Source organism: Netta rufina, assembly GCF_964035555.1.
Source record: "Netta rufina genome assembly, chromosome: 2".
Lineage (NCBI taxonomy): Eukaryota > Metazoa > Chordata > Aves > Anseriformes > Anatidae > Netta > Netta rufina.
Window position 1 is genome coordinate 158,286,756 of NC_140124.1, and position 18,130 is coordinate 158,304,885.

General features: G+C 61.8%; 1 protein-coding gene across 1 annotated transcript in view; it reads right to left on the reverse strand.

The window, feature by feature from the left end:
• GPT (glutamic--pyruvic transaminase) overlaps positions 1-18,130 on the reverse strand; it is a 24,554-nt gene continuing 6,424 nt past the window's right edge. Inside the window, 10 exon segments of the mRNA XM_084282576.1 lie at positions 1-224; positions 1,480-1,592; positions 1,692-1,847; positions 3,023-3,197; positions 4,510-4,646; positions 4,766-4,845; positions 9,883-10,126; positions 12,548-12,678; positions 14,545-14,653; positions 15,730-15,819. Of these exon segments, the coding sequence (XP_084138702.1) occupies positions 134-224; positions 1,480-1,592; positions 1,692-1,847; positions 3,023-3,197; positions 4,510-4,646; positions 4,766-4,845; positions 9,883-10,126; positions 12,548-12,678; positions 14,545-14,653; positions 15,730-15,819 (1,326 nt within the window). The 3' untranslated portion in view covers positions 1-133.

Genomic DNA, 18,130 nt, shown 5'->3' on the forward strand with positions numbered 1-18,130 from the left:
GATGCTTTATTAGGGGATATCCAACATCCGCCCCCCGACCCCCCTAAAACGAGCCCGGGAGCGCCCGCGCAGGGCCCCGCAGGGGGTTGGACGGGATTATTTTTTTGGGATTAGGGGGGATTTGGGGGGCTCGTTAGGAGAATTCCTTAACGAACTTGGTGTAGAAGGCGCTGAGCTTCTGCAGCAGGACCTGCAGCTTGTCGGCGGGGGGCAGGATGGTCATCCTGGGGGGGGGGGGGGGGGGGGGGACACACAATGGGATTAGGGACCCCCACGGTGTGCCCCCCGCCCTATTAGGAGGATTCCCGTAGTCCCCAGGTGGTTTGGGGGATTTTTTTTTTTTTTTTTTAACGGGGGGGCTCCGGCAACGTTGTGGGATCGTGGGGGGGGGTGGGGGTGGGGTCCTGGGGAGGGTGGGGGGTCCTGGGGGGGGATGGAGCCCTGAGCTTGGCTTGGAGCCGTGCAGCTTGTCCCTGTCCCCATCCCTAATCCCATCCCTAATCCCATCCCCCTCCCAATCCCATTCCCATCCCCATCCCATCCTAGTCCCACTCCCATTCCCCATCCCAATCCCCGTCCCCATTCCATCCCCAATCCCAATCCCATCCCCAATCCCAATCCCATCCCATCCCCGGCCCCATTCATGTCCCTAACCCCATCCCCACCCCTGACCCCATTCCAAATCACCCCAATCCCGGTCCCCATCCCAATCCCATCCCATCCCCATCCCATCCCTAATCCCATCTCCAATCCCACCCCTAATCCTATCCTATCCCCATCCCATCCCCAATCCCACCCCTAATCCTATCCTATCCCCATCCCATCCCATCCCATTGTGCCCATCCCCATCCCATTCCAATCCCAATCCCCAATTCCCATCCCTAATCCCATCCCATACCCAATTCCCATCCCCATCCCACCCCATCCCTATCCCCATCCCTAATCCCATCCCATCCCAATGTGCCCATCCCCAGTCCCACCCCTAATCCCATCCCATCCCATCCCCGCCCCCATTCATGTCCCTAACTCCATCCCCACCCATGACCCCATTCCAAACCACCCCAATCCCCATCCCAATCCCATCCCATCCCTAATCCCATCCCATCTCCATCCCTAATCCCATCCCAATCCCCATCCCCACCCCTAACCCCACCCCATCCCATTATACCCATCCCCAACCCCACCCCTAATCCCACCCCTAATAATCCCAATCCCATCCCCATCCCATCCCATCTCCATCCCTAATCCCATCCCAATCCCCATCCCCACCCCTAACCCCACCCCATCCCATTATACCCATCCCCAACCCCACCCCTAATCCCACCCCTAATAATCCCAATCCCATCCCCATCCCATCCCATCTCCATCCCTAATCCCATCCCAATCCCCATCCCCACCCCATCCCATTATACCCACCCCCAACCCCACCCCCAACCCCACCCCTAATCCCACCCCTAATCCCAATCCCACCCCCCTTACCTGAAGTGGAAGGTGCCCTCCTTCTGCCCGAACCCGGAGCCGGGCACCACGCAGATCCCGGTCTCCTCCAGCAGCCTCATGCAGAAGAACATATCGGGGGCCTGACCCTGCGCCTAGGGGGGGACCGACCCCGACCCCTTGGGTCACCCCGACCTTTGGGTGACCCCATACACCTTAGGGTGACCCCCTAGGCCCCAAGGAGGGGGGGTTACCTGGGCCGCTTGTAGGGCGCGGGGCGGCAGGTCGATGCGGGGGAAGGCGTACATGGCGCCCTGCACCGGGTTGCAGCGGATGCCGGGCGTGCGGTTGAAAATCTCCTGGGTCAGCTTCGCCTTCTGGGCCAGCGCGCTCAGCACGGCCTGCTTCTCCTGGGGGGGGGGGAATATGGGGAAGAATGGGGGAAGAATGGGGGAAATGGGGGAAATGGGGGCGTGGCGGGGTTGAGCTCGCACTATGTGTCCCTATATCTCACCCTATGTAATCCATCTCCGCCCCGTGTGCTCCGTTCCCATCCCATCTCCCCATCCCATCCCATGCCATTTCCAATCCCAATCCCATGCCCAACCTCACAACCAATTCCAATCCCATCCCCATCCCAATCCCATTCCGAATCCCATCCCATCCCCATCCAATCCCAATTCCAATCCCATCCCATATCCCGATCCTAATCCCATCCCATATCTCCATCCCATCCCATTCCCATCCCATCCCTAATCACATCCCATATCCCATCCCATCCTGTCCTACCCCATCCCATTCCATCCCAAATCCCAATCCCATCCCATTCCCAATCCCATCCCACCCCATCCTATCCCATCCCCATTCCCAATCCCATTCCCCATCCCATCCTATCCCAATCCCATTCCCAATCCAGATCCCAATCCCGATCCCACCCCCATCCCATATCCCCATCCCCAATCCCCATCCCATCCCATCCCCAATCCCATCCCTTCCCAATCCCATTCCCATTCCCAATCCCATCCCCATCCTGTCCCATTCCCATCCTGTCCCATCCCATCCCAATCCCATCCTCATCCCAGTTCCATTCCATCCCCATTCCAACCCATCCCCATCCCATTCCATCCCCATCCCAATCCCAATCCAAATCCCATCCCCAATCCCATCCCCATCCCAATCCCAATCAAAATCCCATCCCCATCCCAATCTCAATCCCAATCCCATTCCCAATCCTATCCTAATCCCAATCCAAATCAAAATCCCATCCCCATCCCAATCCCATCCCATCCCCAATCCCAATCCCCATCCCATCTGATCCCATCCCACCCCAATCCCATCCCTTCCCCATCCCAATCCCAATCCAAATCAAAATCCCATCCTAATCCCATCCCATCCCCATCCCATCCCCAATCCCAATCCCCATCCCACCCCAATCCCTTCCCCATTCCATTCCCAATCCCATCCCAGCCCCATCTTCATCCCAATCCCATCCCAATCCCAATCCAAATCAAAATCCCATCCCAATCCCAATCCCATCCCCATCCCATCCCCACCCAATCCCAACCCCATCCCGCCCCGCACCCACCGCCATGAATCCCTCGTAGGAGGGCTCCCCGGGCTGGGGGGGGTTGACGACGGCGTCCAGTATGATCTGCCCGGCCACGGGGGGGCAGAGCCGCACCGACACCAGTTTGGCCAGTTGCTGCTGCACCTCGGGGTCCATGTTCACCACCTCCACGTACCCGCCCCGGAACCCGCACCTGCACCGTAGGATCCATAGGGCCGCCGTGACCCTATATCCCACCCCATGGACCACCGCATCCCCACCCCATAGCACCCATAGGGCCGTGGTGTCCCTATTCCTACCCCATGCTCCACCACATCCTCACCCCACCCCATAGCACCCATAGGGCCGCCGTGACCCTATATCCCACCCCATGGACCACCGCATCCCCACCCCATAGCACCCATAGGGCCAGCACATCCCCATTCCCACCCCATAGTACCCATAGGGCCACCACATCCCCATTCCCACCCCATAGCACCCATAGGGCCGCCCTGTCCCTATATCCCACCCCATGGACCACCGCATCCCCACCCCAACCCATAGGGACCACGGGGCCAGCACATTCCCATCGCCACCCCATAGGATCCATGGGGCCACAGTGTCCCTATTCCCACCCCGTGATCCAACACATCCCAATCCCCACCCCATAGCACCCATGGGGCCACCACATCCCCACCCCACAGCACCCATAGTGCTATGGTGTCCCTATTTCCACCCCATGCTCCACCACATCCCCATCCCCACCCCACAGCACCCATAGGGCCGTGGTGTCCCTACTCCTACCCCGTGATCCAATACATCCCCACCCAACCCCATAGCACCCATGGGGCCACCACATCCCCATTCCCACCCCACAGCATCCATAGGGCCACAATGTCCCTATTCCCACCCCATGATCCACCACCTCCCCACCCCACAGCACCCATGGGGCCACGGTGTCCCTATTCCTACCCCATGGTCCACCACATCCCCACCCCACCCCATAGCACCCATGGGACCACCACATCCCCATCCCCTCCCCATAGTAGCCATATGGCCATGGTGTCCCTATTCCCGCCCCATACTCCAACACATCCTCACCCCACCCCATAGGGCCCATGGGGCCACCACATCCCCACCCCACAGTACCCATGGGGCCACAGTGTCCCTATTCCCACCCCATGATCCAGAACATCCCCACCCCACTCCATAGGGTCCATGGGGCCACCACATCTTCATCCCCACCCCATAGCATCCATAGGGCCATGGTGTCCCTATTCCCACCCCATGATCCAACACCTCCCCACCCCACAGCACCCATGGCTCCACCACCTCCCCACCCAACCCCACAGCACCCATGGGCCCTCCCCCTCCCCACCCCACCCCACCCCACCCCACAACCCCCACAGAACCACAACATCCCCATTCCCACCCCATACTCCCCCACCTCACCCCCATAGACTCCCCGGCGCCCCCTAAACCCCAGCACCCGTGGGTGCCCCCCACCCCGTCCCGGCGCCACGCACTCGCCGGCGAAGCCCTTGGAGATGGAGTGGAAGGAGGCGAGCTCCACGGTGTCGGCGTAGGGCGGCCCCAATTGGGCCAAAACCTTCTTGAAGGAGTGGAAGGCCGCGCCCTCGGCGTAGACGTTGTCTTGGTAGACCTGAGGTGCGAGCGGCGCGTCTTGGTTTTTTTTTGGTTTTTTTTGGTGTTTTTTGGGGGGTTTTGGGGTTTTGGGGTCGGGGGACACGCGCTTATAGGGTCGGGGTCGCCGTCACTCACCTCGTCGGCCAAAAGGAAGAGGCGCTCCTCGTAGGCGAATTTGATGACGGCCTCGATGTCCTCGCGGCTCTGCACCTGCCCTAAGGGGGGCGCGGGGTGGGGGGGGGCGCCGGTGAGGTGGGGGTACTGGGACCGGTAGGGTGCTGGGGGGACTGGTGCTATTAGGGCACTGGGGTCCCAGTAAGGCATTTGGGTCTCAGGACCAGTAGGGCACTGGGGTGCCCGGTGCTGGTAGGGTGTTGGGAAGCCCAGTCCCAGTAGGGCACTGGGGGCCCAGTCCCAGTAGGGTGTTGGGGAGCCCAGTCCAAGTAGGATATTGGAGTCCCATTACCAGTAGGGCACTGGGGGCCCAGTACCGGTAGGGTGTTGGGGAGCCTAGTCCCAGTAGGATATTGGAGTCCCACTACCAGTAGGGCACTGGGGGCCAATTCCCAGTACGGTGTTGGGGTCCCAGTAAGGCATTTGGGTCCCATTACCAGTAGGGCACTGGGGGCCCAGTCCCAGTAGGGTGTTGGGGAGCCCAGTACTGGTAGGGTGTTGGGGTCCCAGGACCAGTAGGGCACTGGGGGCCCAGTACTGGTAGGGTGTTGGGGAGCCCAGTACTGGTAGGGTGTTGGGGTCCCAGGACCAGTAGGGCATTGGGGGCCCAGTAAGGCATTTGGGTCCCAGGACCAGTAGGGTACTGGAGGCCCAGTGCTGGTAGGGTGTCGGGGAGCACAGTCCCAGTAGGATATTGGGGTCCCAGGACCAGTAGGGCACTGGGGACCCAGTACTGGTAGGGTGTTGGGGTCCCAGTAAGACATTTGGGTCCCATTACCAGTAGGGCACTGCGGCCCCAGTACCAGTAGGGTGCTGGGGAGCCCAGTCCCAGTAGCATATTGGGGTCCCATTACCAGTAGGGTATTGGGGTCCCCATCCCAATAGAGTATTGGGGTCCCAGCCCTAGTACTGATAGGGCAGGGCAGTCCCAGCCCCAGTAGGGTATTGGGGGCCCAGCCCCGGTACCAGAAGGACACTGGGGCTCCCAGTGCAGCCCCAGGCTCCCAGTATGACCCCAGGACCCCCAGTATGACCCTGGTACCCCCACCCCACACAGTGCCCACGGTGTCCATGGTGCCCATGGCGGCACCATACTGGTAGGGTTGCTCCCAGTCCAACCCCGGTACCCCCAGTATGACCCCAGTGCCCCCAGTATGACCCCAGCACTCCCAATCTGACCCCAGTGCCCCCAGTACGACCCCAGGACCCCCACTACCACCCCAGTAACCCCACCCCACGCAGTGCCCGCAGTGCCCACGGTAGAGCCATACCAGTAGGGTTGCTCCCAGTATGACTCCAGTGCCCCCACTATGACCCCAGGTCTCCCAGTATGACCCCAGGTCTCCCAATATGACCTCAGGGCCCCCAGTACGACCCCACTACCCCCACCCCATGCAGTGCCCATGGCGGCGCCATACCGGTGGGGTTGCTCCCAGTCCAACCCCATTGTCCCCAGTCCAACCCTATTGTCCCCAGTATGACCCCAGCACTTCCAATCTGACCCCAGGGCTCCCAGTATGACCCCAGCACTCCCAATCTGACCCCAGGTCTCCCAATATGACCTCAGGACCCCCAGTACCACCCCAGTACCCCCATCCCACACAGTGCCCGCAGTACCCCTGTTGCCCCCACTACCCTTGTCGGTGCCGCCGTACCGGTGGGGTTGCTCCCAGTATGACCCCGGTGCCCCCAATATGACCCCAGGTCTCCCAATCTGACCCCAGGACCCCCAGTCCAACCCCAGAACCCACAGTCCCACCCCACTACCCCCACCCCACCCAGTACCCTTGTCGGCGGCGGTGGCACCGTACCGGTGGGGTTGCCTCCAGTCCAACCCCACTGTCCCCAGTATGACCCCAGTGCCCCCAGTCTAATCCCAGTGCCCCCAATATGACTCCAGTGCCCCCAGTATGACTCCAGGCCTCCCAGTATGACCCAAGGTCTCCCAGTATGACCCTGGTACCCCCACCCCACGCAGTGCCCATGGTGCCCATGGCGGCGCCATACCGGTAGGGTTACTCCCAGTCCAACCCCAGTGCCCCCACTATGACCCCAGTGCCCCCACTATGACCCCAGTGCCCCCACTATGACCCCATCACTCCCAATCCAACCCCAGGACCCCCAATCTGACCCCAGAACCCCCAGTCCCACCCAACCACCCTCCACCCCACCCAGTACCCTTGGCGGTGGCAGTGGCACCGTACTGGTGGGGTTGCCCCCAGTCCAACCCCAATGCCCTCAGTATGACCCCAGTGTCCCCAGTATGATCCCAGTGCCCCCAGTCCAATCCCAGCACTCCCAATCTGACCCCAGGACCCCCAGTATGACCCCAGGACCCCCAATACCACCCCAGTACCCCCACCCCACACAGTGCCCGCAGTGCCGACGGTGGCACCATACCGGTAGGGTTGCTCCCAGTCCAACCCCATTGTCCCCAGTCCAACCCTATTGTCCCCAGTATGACCCCAGTGCCCCCAGTCTGACCCCAGGACCTCCAGTATGAATCCAGGTCTCCCAGTATGACCCCAGGTCTCCCAATATGACCTCAGGGCCCCCAGTACTACCCCACTACCCCCACCCCACGCAGTGCCCATGGCGGCGCCATACCGGTAGGGTTGCTCCCAGTCCAACCCCATTGTCCCCAGTCCAACCCTATTGTCCCCAGTATGACCCCAGCACTTCCAATCTGACCCCAAGGCTCCCAGTATGACCCCAGCACTCCCAATCTGACCCCAGGTCTCCCAATATGACCTCAGGACCCCCAGTACCACCCCAGTACCCCCACCCCACACAGTGCCCACAGTACCCCTGTTGCCCCCACTACCCTTGTCGGTGCCGCTGTACCGGTGGGGTTGCTCCCAGTATGACCCCGGTGCCCCCAATATGACCCCAGGTCTCCCAATCTGACCCCAGGACCCCCAGTCCAACCCCAGAACCCACAGTCCCACCCCACCACCCCCCACCCCACCCAGTACCCTTGTCGGCGGCGGTGGCAACGTACCGGTGGGGTTGCCTCCAGTCCAACCCCACTGTCCCCAGTATGACCCCAGTGCCCCCAGTCCAATCCCAGTGCCCCCAATATGACTCCAGTGCCCCCAGTATGACTCCAGGCCTCCCAGTATGACCCAAGGTCTCCCAGTATGACCCTGGTACCCCCACCCCACGCAGTGCCCATGGTGCCCATGGCGGCGCCATACCGGTAGGGTTACTCCCAGTCCAACCCCAGTGCCCCCACTATGACCCCAGTGCCCCCACTATGACCCCATCACTCCCAATCCAACCCCAGGACCCCCAATCTGACCCCAGAACCCCCAGTCCCACCCAACCACCCTCCACCCCACCCAGTACCCTTGGCGGTGGCAGTGGCACCGTACCGGTGGGGTTGCTCCCAGTATGACCCCGGTGCCCCCAATATGACCCCAGCACTCCCAATCCAACCCCAGGTCTCCCAATATGACCTCAGGACCCCCAGTATGACCCCAGGACCCCCAGTCCAACCCCAGTACCCCCAATATGACTCCAGTGCCCCCAGTATGACCCCAGGTCTCCCAATCTGACCCCATTACCCCCACTCCCACCCCACCACCCCCCACCCCACCCAGTACCCTTGTCGGCGGCGATGCCACCATATCGGTGGGGTTGCCTCCAGTCCAACCCCACTGTCCCCAGTATGACCCCAGTGCCCCCAGTCCAATCCCAGTGCCCCCAATATGACTCCAGTGCCCCCAGTATGACTCCAGGCCTCCCAGTATGACCCAAGGTCTCCCAGTATGACCCTGGTACTCCCACCCCACGCAGTGCCCATGGTGCCCGCAGTGGCACCATACCAGTAGAGTTGCTCCCAGTCCAACCCCAATGCCCTCAATATGACCCCAGTGCCCCCACTATGACCCCAGTGCCCCCAGTATGACCCCAGCACTCCCAATCCAACCCCAGGTCTCCCAATCTGACCCCAGAACCCCCAGTCCCACCCAACCACCCTCCACCCCACCCAGTACCCTTGGCGGTGGCAGTGGCACCGTACCGGTGGGGTTGCCCCCAGTCCAACCCCAATGCCCTCAGTATGACCCCAGTGTCCCCAGTATGATCCCAGTGCCCCCAGTCCAATCCCAGCACTCCCAATCTGACCCCAGGACCCCCAGTATGACCCCAGGACCCCCAATACCACCTCAGTACCCCCACCCCACACAGTGCCCGCAGTGCTGACGGTGGCGCCATACCGGTAGGGTTGCTCCCAGTCCAACCCCATTGTCCCCAGTCCAACCCTATTGTCCCCAGTATGACCCCAGTGCCCCCAGTCTGACCCCAGGACCCCCAGTATGACTCCAGGTCTCCCAGTATGACCCCAGGTCTCCCAATATGACCTCAGGGCCCCCAGTACGACCCCACTACCCCCACCCCATGCAGTGCCCATGGCGGCGCCATACCGGTGGGGTTGCTCCCAGTCCAACCCCATTGTCCCCAGTCCAACCCTATTGTCCCCAGTATGACCCCAGTGCCCCCAGTCTGACCCCAGGACCCCCAGTATGACTCCAGGTCTCCCAGTATGACCCCAGGTCTCCCAATATGACCTCAGGGCCCCCAGTACGACCCCACTACCCCCACCCCATGCAGTGCCCATGGCGGCGCCATACCGGTAGGGTTGCTCCCAGTCCAACCCCATTGTCCCCAGTCCAACCCTATTGTCCCCAGTATGACCCCAGTGCCCCCACTATGACCCCAGGACCCCCAGTATGACTCCAGGTCTCCCAGTATGACCCCAGGTCTCCCAATATGACCTCAGGGCCCCCAGTACTACCCCAGTACCCCCACCCCACGCAGTGCCCATGGCTGCACCATACCGGTGGGGTTGCTCCCAGTCCAACCCCATTGTCCCCAGTCCAACCCTATTGTCCCCAGTATGACCCCAGCACTCCCAATCTGACCCCAGTGCCCCCAGTATGACCCCAGCACTCCCAATCCAACCCCAGGACCCCCAATCTGACCCCAGGACCCCCACTATGACCCCATTACCCCCAGTATGACCCCCCCACCCCCCACCCCACCCAGTACCCTTGTCGGTGCCGGTGCCGCCGTACCGGTGGGGTTTCCGGGGTTGATGACGCAGAGGGCTCGGGGTTGGCAGCGCCGTCTCCCTTCTCCCAGCACCCGGCGCAGTTCGGCGATGTCCAGGGCCCAGGCGCGCTCCTCGGCCAGCAGGTAGCCCAGCTGCACCGCGCCCAGCTCCGCCAGCGCCGCCGAGTACAGCGGGTACTGCGGCACCGGCACCAGCACCCCGCAGCGCCCCGAGCCCTCGCCGCACACCAGGAGCTTCAGGATGCTCTGGGGGGGGGGATAAAGGGGTGAGGGGGGGGTGTGGGGTTGGGATATGGGGTTATGGGGATATGGGGGTATGGGGTTGGGGTATGGGGATATGGGGGTATGGGGATATGGGGATATGGGGATATGGGGATATGGGGTTGGGGATATGGGGATATGGGGATATGGGGTATGGGGATATGGGGATATGGGGTTATGGGGGTATGGGGCTGGGATATGGGGTTATGGGGGTATGGGGTTGGGATATGGGGTTGGGATATGGGGATATGGGGTTGGGGATATGGGGATATGGGGATATGGGATTGGGATATGGGGATATGGGGACATGGGGACATGGGGATATGGGGACGGGGAGACGTGGGGTTGGGGTGACTTGGGGACATGGGGACATGGGGACATGTGGATATGGGGTTGGGGTGACATGAGGACAGGGGGATATGGGGATATGGGGATATGGGGATATGGGGACATGGGGACATGGGGAGAGGGTGGCGTGAGGACGGGGTGACATGGGGTTGGGGCGATGTTGGGTTGGGGTGGGATGGGGACATGGTGATATGGGGAGGGGGTGGCATGGGGATATGGGGATATGGGGTTGGGGTGACATGGGGACATGGTGATATGGGACAGGGGGATATGGGGATATGGGGATATGGGGATGGGGTGGCACAGGGAGGGGGTGGCATGGGGACATGGGGACATTGGGATATGGGGATATGGAGATGGGGTGACATGGGGTTGGGGTGATGTAGGGTTGGGGTGATGTAGGGTTGGGGTGACATTGGGAGGGGATGACGTGGGGACATGGTGATATGGGGACGGGGTGACATGGGAAGGGGGTGATGTAGGGTTGGGTTGGGATGGGGACGTGGGGACGGGGTGGCACAGGGAGGGGGTGGCATGGGGACATGGGGACATGGGGATATGGGGTTGGGGTGGCACGGCAATGGGGTGGCACAGGGATGGGATGATGTTGGGTTGGGGTGGGATGGGGAGGGGGTGGCATGGGGACAGGGTGATATGGGGACATGGGGACATGGGGACATGGGGAGGGGGTGACACGGGGAGGGGGACAGAAAGGGGACAGGGACAGTGAGGGGACAGCAACGGGACGGGGACAGAAAGGGGATGGGGGTGACAAGGGGACGGGGACAGCGTGGGGATGGGGGCACTGTGGGGGGGGGACATTATGGGGACAGGGACAGTGTGGGGACAGGGACATTGAGAGGACATTATGGGGACATTATGGGGACATTTAGGGGACATTATGGGGTCTTTACGGGGACATTTAGGGGACATTACGGGGACATTTTGGGGACAATATGGGGACATTTGGGGGACTTTACGGGGACATTTAGGGGACATTATGGGGTCATTTAGGGGACTTTATGGGGACATTTAGGGGACTTTATGGGGACATTACGGTGACAGCGTGGGAACAAGGACATTTGTAGGGCCGGGACGCCGCGGGGACGCCGTGTCCGTGCCAGCGGGCGCCATGGGGACACCGGAGCCAAGTGTGTGTCCCCCCCCCCCCCCCCCCAAATGTCCCCTCCCCTATAGGGGACGGTGCCAGGGGTGGCACAAAGGGACCTTTGTGGCCGTGCCACCGCCGGGCGTGGGAACGGGGACGGGGACACGGGGATGGGACGGGGACACCGGGACTGGGATGGGGACACCGGGATGGGGCTGGGGACACTGGGACTGGGATGGGGACACCGGGACTGGGATGGGGACACTGGGACTGGGTTGGGGACACTGGGATGGGGCTGGGGACACTGGGACTGTGTTGGGGACACTGGGATTGGGATGAGGACACTGGGATTGGGTTGGGGACACTGGGATGGGGACACCGGGACTGGGACACCGGGACTGGGTTGGGGACACTGGGACTGGGTTGGGGACGCTGGGATGGGGTTGGGGACACGGGGATGGGGCACCGGGACTGGGTTGGGGACACCAGGACTGGGATGGGGACACTGGGACGGGGTTGGGGACACTGGGATGGGGTTGGGGACACTGGGACAGGGCTGGGGACACTGGGACTGTGTTGGGGACACTGGGATTGGGATGAGGACACTGGGATTGGGTTGGGGACACTGGGATGGGGTTGGGGACACCGAGACTGGGACACCGGGACTGGGTTGGGGACACTGGGATGGGGACACTGGGATGGGGTTGGTGACACTGGGACTGGGATGGGGACACTGGGACGGGGTTGGGGACACTGGGACGGGGCTGGGAACACTGGGACTGTGTTGGGGACACTGGGATTGGGATGAGGACACTGGGATTGGGTTGGGGACACTGGGATGGGGACACCGGGATGGGGTTGGGGACACCAGGATGGGGTTGGGGACACCGGGATGGGGACACGGGGACACGGGGACACGGGGACACGGGGACACGGGGTCGGGTCCCCACCACGATGGCGTCGCTGGCGCCGGTGGCCAGGAAGATGTTTTGGGGACAGGCGGGGACCCCGTCGCGGCGCTCCAGGAACTGCGCCACGTCCTGCCGGATGGCCTCGATGCCCGGGCTGGCGCTGTAGGCACCTGGGGGGGGACCCCAATGTCCCCAAATTGTCCCCAAATTGTCCCCAAATTGTCCCCAAGGTCCCCAAGGTCCCCAAATTGTCCCTGAGGTCCCCAAGGTCCCCACTGTCCCCCTGTCCCCATGGTCCTTGTGGCTCCCCCAGCTCCCTGTCCCCATTGTCCCCCCATTGTCCCCATTGTCCCCCCTGACCCCATTGTCCCCGCTGTTCCTAGTGTCCCCACCGTCCCCACTGTCCCCATCTCACCCATTGTCCCCCCACTGTCCCCATTGCCCCCATCATCCCCCGTCATCCCCATGGTTCCCCCTGTCCCCATTGTCCCCAAACCCCACTGTCCCCACTGTCCCCATTGTCCCACCACCCCCATTGTCCCCATTGTCCCCAAATCCCCCCATCCCCACTGTCCCCATTGTCCCCACTGTCCCCACCATCCCCATGGTCCCCATTGTCCCCCTGTCCCCATTGTCCCCATCATCCCCATTGCCCCCACCACCCCCATTGTCCCCACTGTCCCTGTCCCCCCTGTCCCCATTGCCCCCACCATCCCCATGGTCCTCCTGTCCCCATTGTCACCTGTGTCCCCATCATCCCCACTGTCCCCATTGCACCCCATCATGCCCATTGTCCCCATTGTCCCCATTGTCCCCAAATCCCCCCGCCCCCATCACCCCCACCACCCACATTGTCCCCCCATCACCCCCCATGTCCCCATTGCCCCCCCCATTGTCCCCATGGTCCCCATTGACCCCACTGTCCCCATTGACCCCACCAGCCCCATTGTCCCCGTTGTCCCCATTGTCCCCATTGACCCCATTGACCCCCCTATCCCCATTGACCCCCATCATCCCCATCATCCCCATTAACCCATTGTCCCCATTGACCCCACTGTCCCCATTGTCCCCATTCCCCCCATGTCCCCATTGTCCCCACTGTCCCCACCATCCCCATGGTCCCCCAATGTCCCCATCTTACCCATTGTCCCCATTGACCCCATTATCCCCATTATCCCCATTGTCCCCATTGTCCCCGTCGTTCCCATTGCCCCCATCACCCCCCTGTCCCCATTGACCCCATCATCCCCATTGTCCCCATTGACCCCATTGTCCCCATTGACCCCATCATCCCCATTGTCCCCATTGACCCCACTGTCCCCATTGACCCCATTATTCCCATCGTCCCCATTGACCCCATCATCCCCATTGTCCCCATTGACCCCATTGACCCCATCATCCCCATTGTCCCCATCACCCCCACTGTCCCCATTGACCCCATTGACCCCATCATCCCCATCATCCCCATTGTCCCCATTGACCCCATTGTCCCCATTGACCCCATTGACCCCATCATCCCCATTGTCCCCATTGACCCCATTGACCCCATTGTCCCCATTGCCCCCACCACCCCCATTGTCCCCATTGACCCCATTGCCCCCACCACCCCCATTGACCCCATCATCCCCATTGACCCCATTGTCCCCATTGACCCCATTATACCCATTATTCCCATTGACCCCATTGCCCCCACCACCTCCATTGACCCCATTGACCCCATCATCCCCATTGTCCCCATTATCCCCATTGTCCCCATCGTCCCCATTGACCCCATTGACCCCATCATCCCCATCATCCCCATTATTCCCATTGACCCCATTGCCCCCATTGCCCCCATTGACCCCATTGTCCCCATTGACCCCATTGTCCCCATTATCCCCACCACCCCCATTGACCCCATCATCCCCATCAGCCCCATTGACCCCATTGTCCCCATCACCCCCCTGTCCCCATTGACCCCATTGCCCCCATTGCCCCCATAGCCCCCCCCGACCCCACAGCCCCCCCCGACCCCATAGCCCCCGCTGTCCCCCCACCGGCGCTGTGCCCGCCGCACGCCGCCAGCAGTCTCCGTGCCCTGGCCTTGGCGTCCTCGGGGAAGGCGGCCTCCTGCAGCAGCTCCGGGAACACGCACAGCGCCGCCACCTGGGGAACTGGGCGTACTGGGGGCACTGGGGGGTACTGGGGGGACTGGGGGGCACTACTGGGGGCACTGGGGGGTACTGGGAGACACTGCTGGGGGGACTGGGAGACACTGGGAGACACCACTGGGGGCACTGGGGGGACTGGGGGCACTACTGGGGGCACTGGGGGGCACTGGGAGACACTGCTGGGGGGACTGGGGGCACTGGGGGGACTGGGGGGCACTACTGGGGGCACTGGGAGACACTACTGGGCGTACTGGGGGCACTGGGGGCACTGGGGGCACTACTGGGGGGACTGGGGGGCACTACTGGGGGCACTGGGAGACACTGGGAGACACTGCTGGGAGATACTGGGGGATACTGGGGGCACTGGGGGGTACTGGGGGGCACTGGGAGACACTAACTGGGAGACACTGGGGGCACTACTGGGAGACACTACTGGGGGGACTGGGGGCACTGGGGGACGCTACTGGGAGACACTGGGAGACACTACTGGGTGTACTGGGGACACTGGGGGCACTACTGGGGGGACTGGGGGGCACTACTGGGGGGACTGGGGGGTATTGGGAGACACTGCTGGGGGGACTGGGAGACACTGGGAGACACCACTGGGGGCACTGGGGGGACTGGGGGCACTACTGGGGGCACTGGGGGGCACTGGGAGACACTACTGGGGGGACTGGGGGCACTGGGGGCACTGGGAGACACTACTGGGGGTACTGGGAGACACTACTGGGAGACACTGGGGGCACTGGGGGAACTGGGGGGACTGGGGGGACTGGGGGGTACTGGGAGGTACTGGGAGACACTACTGGGAGACACTGGGGGTACTGGGGGATACTGGGGATACTGGGGGTACTGGGGGCACTGGGGGTACTGGGAGATATTGGGAGACACTGGGAGACACTACTGAGAGACACTGGGGGGAACTGGGGGCACTGGGGGATACTGGGAGACACTGGGGGAACTGGGGGCACTGGGGGATACTGGGGGACACTGGGGGATACTGGGGGTACTGGGGGATACTGGGGATACTGGGGACACTGGGGGATACTGGGGGAGCCCCCGGCCCCGTACCTGGCGCAGGAAGGTGATTGGTTTCTGCCCCATGGCGTGCGCGTCGCCGATGTTGGCCTTGATCACCTCCGTGAAGGGTTTGGGGACACCCTGCGGGGTCAGGGGTCACGGGGTCAGGGGTCACGGGGTCAGGGGTCATGGGGTCAGGGGGTTAAGGGGTTAAAGGGGTCAGGGGTGGGGGTACAGGGTGAGGGAGGGCGTGGGGTGAGGGGTATGGGGGTGTTATGGGGACGTTACGGGGATACTGGGAGAACTGGGAGAACTGGGGATATGGGGACATTATGGGGACATTATGGGGATATGGGGATACTGGGATAACTGGGGACATTATGGGGACATTATGGGGATATGGGGACATTATGGGGACATTATGGGGTTATGGGAACATGGGGATACTGGGATAACTGGGGACATGGGGACATTATGGGGACATTATGGGGATATGGGGATACTGGGATAACTGGGGATATGGGGACATTATGGGGTTATGGGGATATGGGGATACTGGGATAACTGGGGACATAGGGATATGGGGACAGGGGGTTATGGGGACATTATGGGGACATTACAGGGATACTGGGATAACTGGGGACATTATGGGGACATTATGGGGATACTGGGATAACTGGGAACATGGGGATATGGGGACATTATGGGGATACTGGGATAACTGGGGACATGGGGATATGGGGACATTATGGGGATACTGGGATAACTGGGGACATTATGGGGACACTATAGGGACTGGGGGATACTGGGATAACTGGGGACATGGGGACATTATGGGGACATTATGGGGATATGGGGACATTATGGGGTTATGGGGATATGGGGATACTGGGATAACTGGGGACATAGGGATATGGGGACAGGGGGTTATGGGGACATTATGGGGACATTATGGGGATACTGGGATAACTGGGGACATTATGGGGACACTATAGGGACCGGGGGATACTGGGATAACTGGGGACATGGGGACATTATGGGGATATGGGGACATGGGGATACTGGGATAACTGGGGATATGGGGACATTATGGGGACATTATGGGGAAATTATGGGGTTATGGGGACATTATGGGGACATTACGGGGATACTGGGATAACTGGGATAACTGGGGACATGGGGATATGGGGATATGGGGACAGGGGGACATTATGGGGATAAGGGGATATGGGGATACTGGGATAACTGGGGATATGGGGACAGGGAGATATGGGGTTACTGGGATAACTGGGGATATGGGGACATTATGGGGACATTATGGGGACATTATGGGGGTACTGGGATAACTGGGGTCATGGGGACATTATGGGGACATTATAGGGATATGGGAATACTGGGATAACTGGGGACATGGGGATATGAAGACGGTGATACTGGGATAACTGGGATAACTGGAGACATGGGGACATGGGAATATGGGGACATTATGGGGACATTGTGGGGACTTTAAGGGGATATGGGGATAAGGGGATACTGGGATAACTGGGGATATGGGGACATTATGGGGGCATTATGGGGATATGGGAATACTGGGATAACTGGGATAACTGGGGACATGGGGACAGGGGGACATGGAGATACTGGGATAACTGGGGACATGGGGATATGGGGACAGGGGGATATGGGGACATTATGGGGACAATATGGGGATATGGGGATACTGGGGATACTGGGATAAGTGGGGACAGGTGGATATGGGGACATTATGGGGACATTATGGGGACATTATAGGGATACTGGGATAACTGGGGACATGGGGGTATGGGGACAGGGGGATATGGGGACATTACGGGGACATTATGGGGACATGGGGACACGGGGACAGGGTGACACGGGCATACTGGGGTACCCGGTGACACCGGGCTAACTGGGGCCACCGGGGCCAGGGCGGTAACGGGGTCACCGGGGCCGTCCCCACCCCCCCCCCCCCCGGGGTTTGGGACTTTGGCCCCGGGCGGACTCTGCCCACGGGGGGGGGGAGGGGACACGGGGGGGGACACGGGGGGGACACGGGGGGGACACGGGGGGGACACGGGGGGGGGTCCCGAGAACCCGGGGGGGGGGTAAAGGACACGGGGACCCCCCCCCGGGATGTGACAGGAGGGGACAAAAGGGGACAATTATGGGGTGGGGGGGGGGCACTGGGAGGTACTGGGAGGTACTGGGAGGTACTGGGAGGTACTGGGATGGTACTGGGAAAGTGCCCAGCTGGGGACATGGGGGGGGTGGGGAGGTGACAAGGGACAGGGGGGGATATGGGGGAGGGGGGGGGTCCTAAATCTGTGGGTTTGGGGGGGGGGAAATTGGGGGGGGGGGGGGGTTGGGGGGTCCCAGGTTTGGGGGTTTTGGGGTCAGTGGGGTGGGGGGTGCCAGGGTTTGGGGGGGGGTCTTG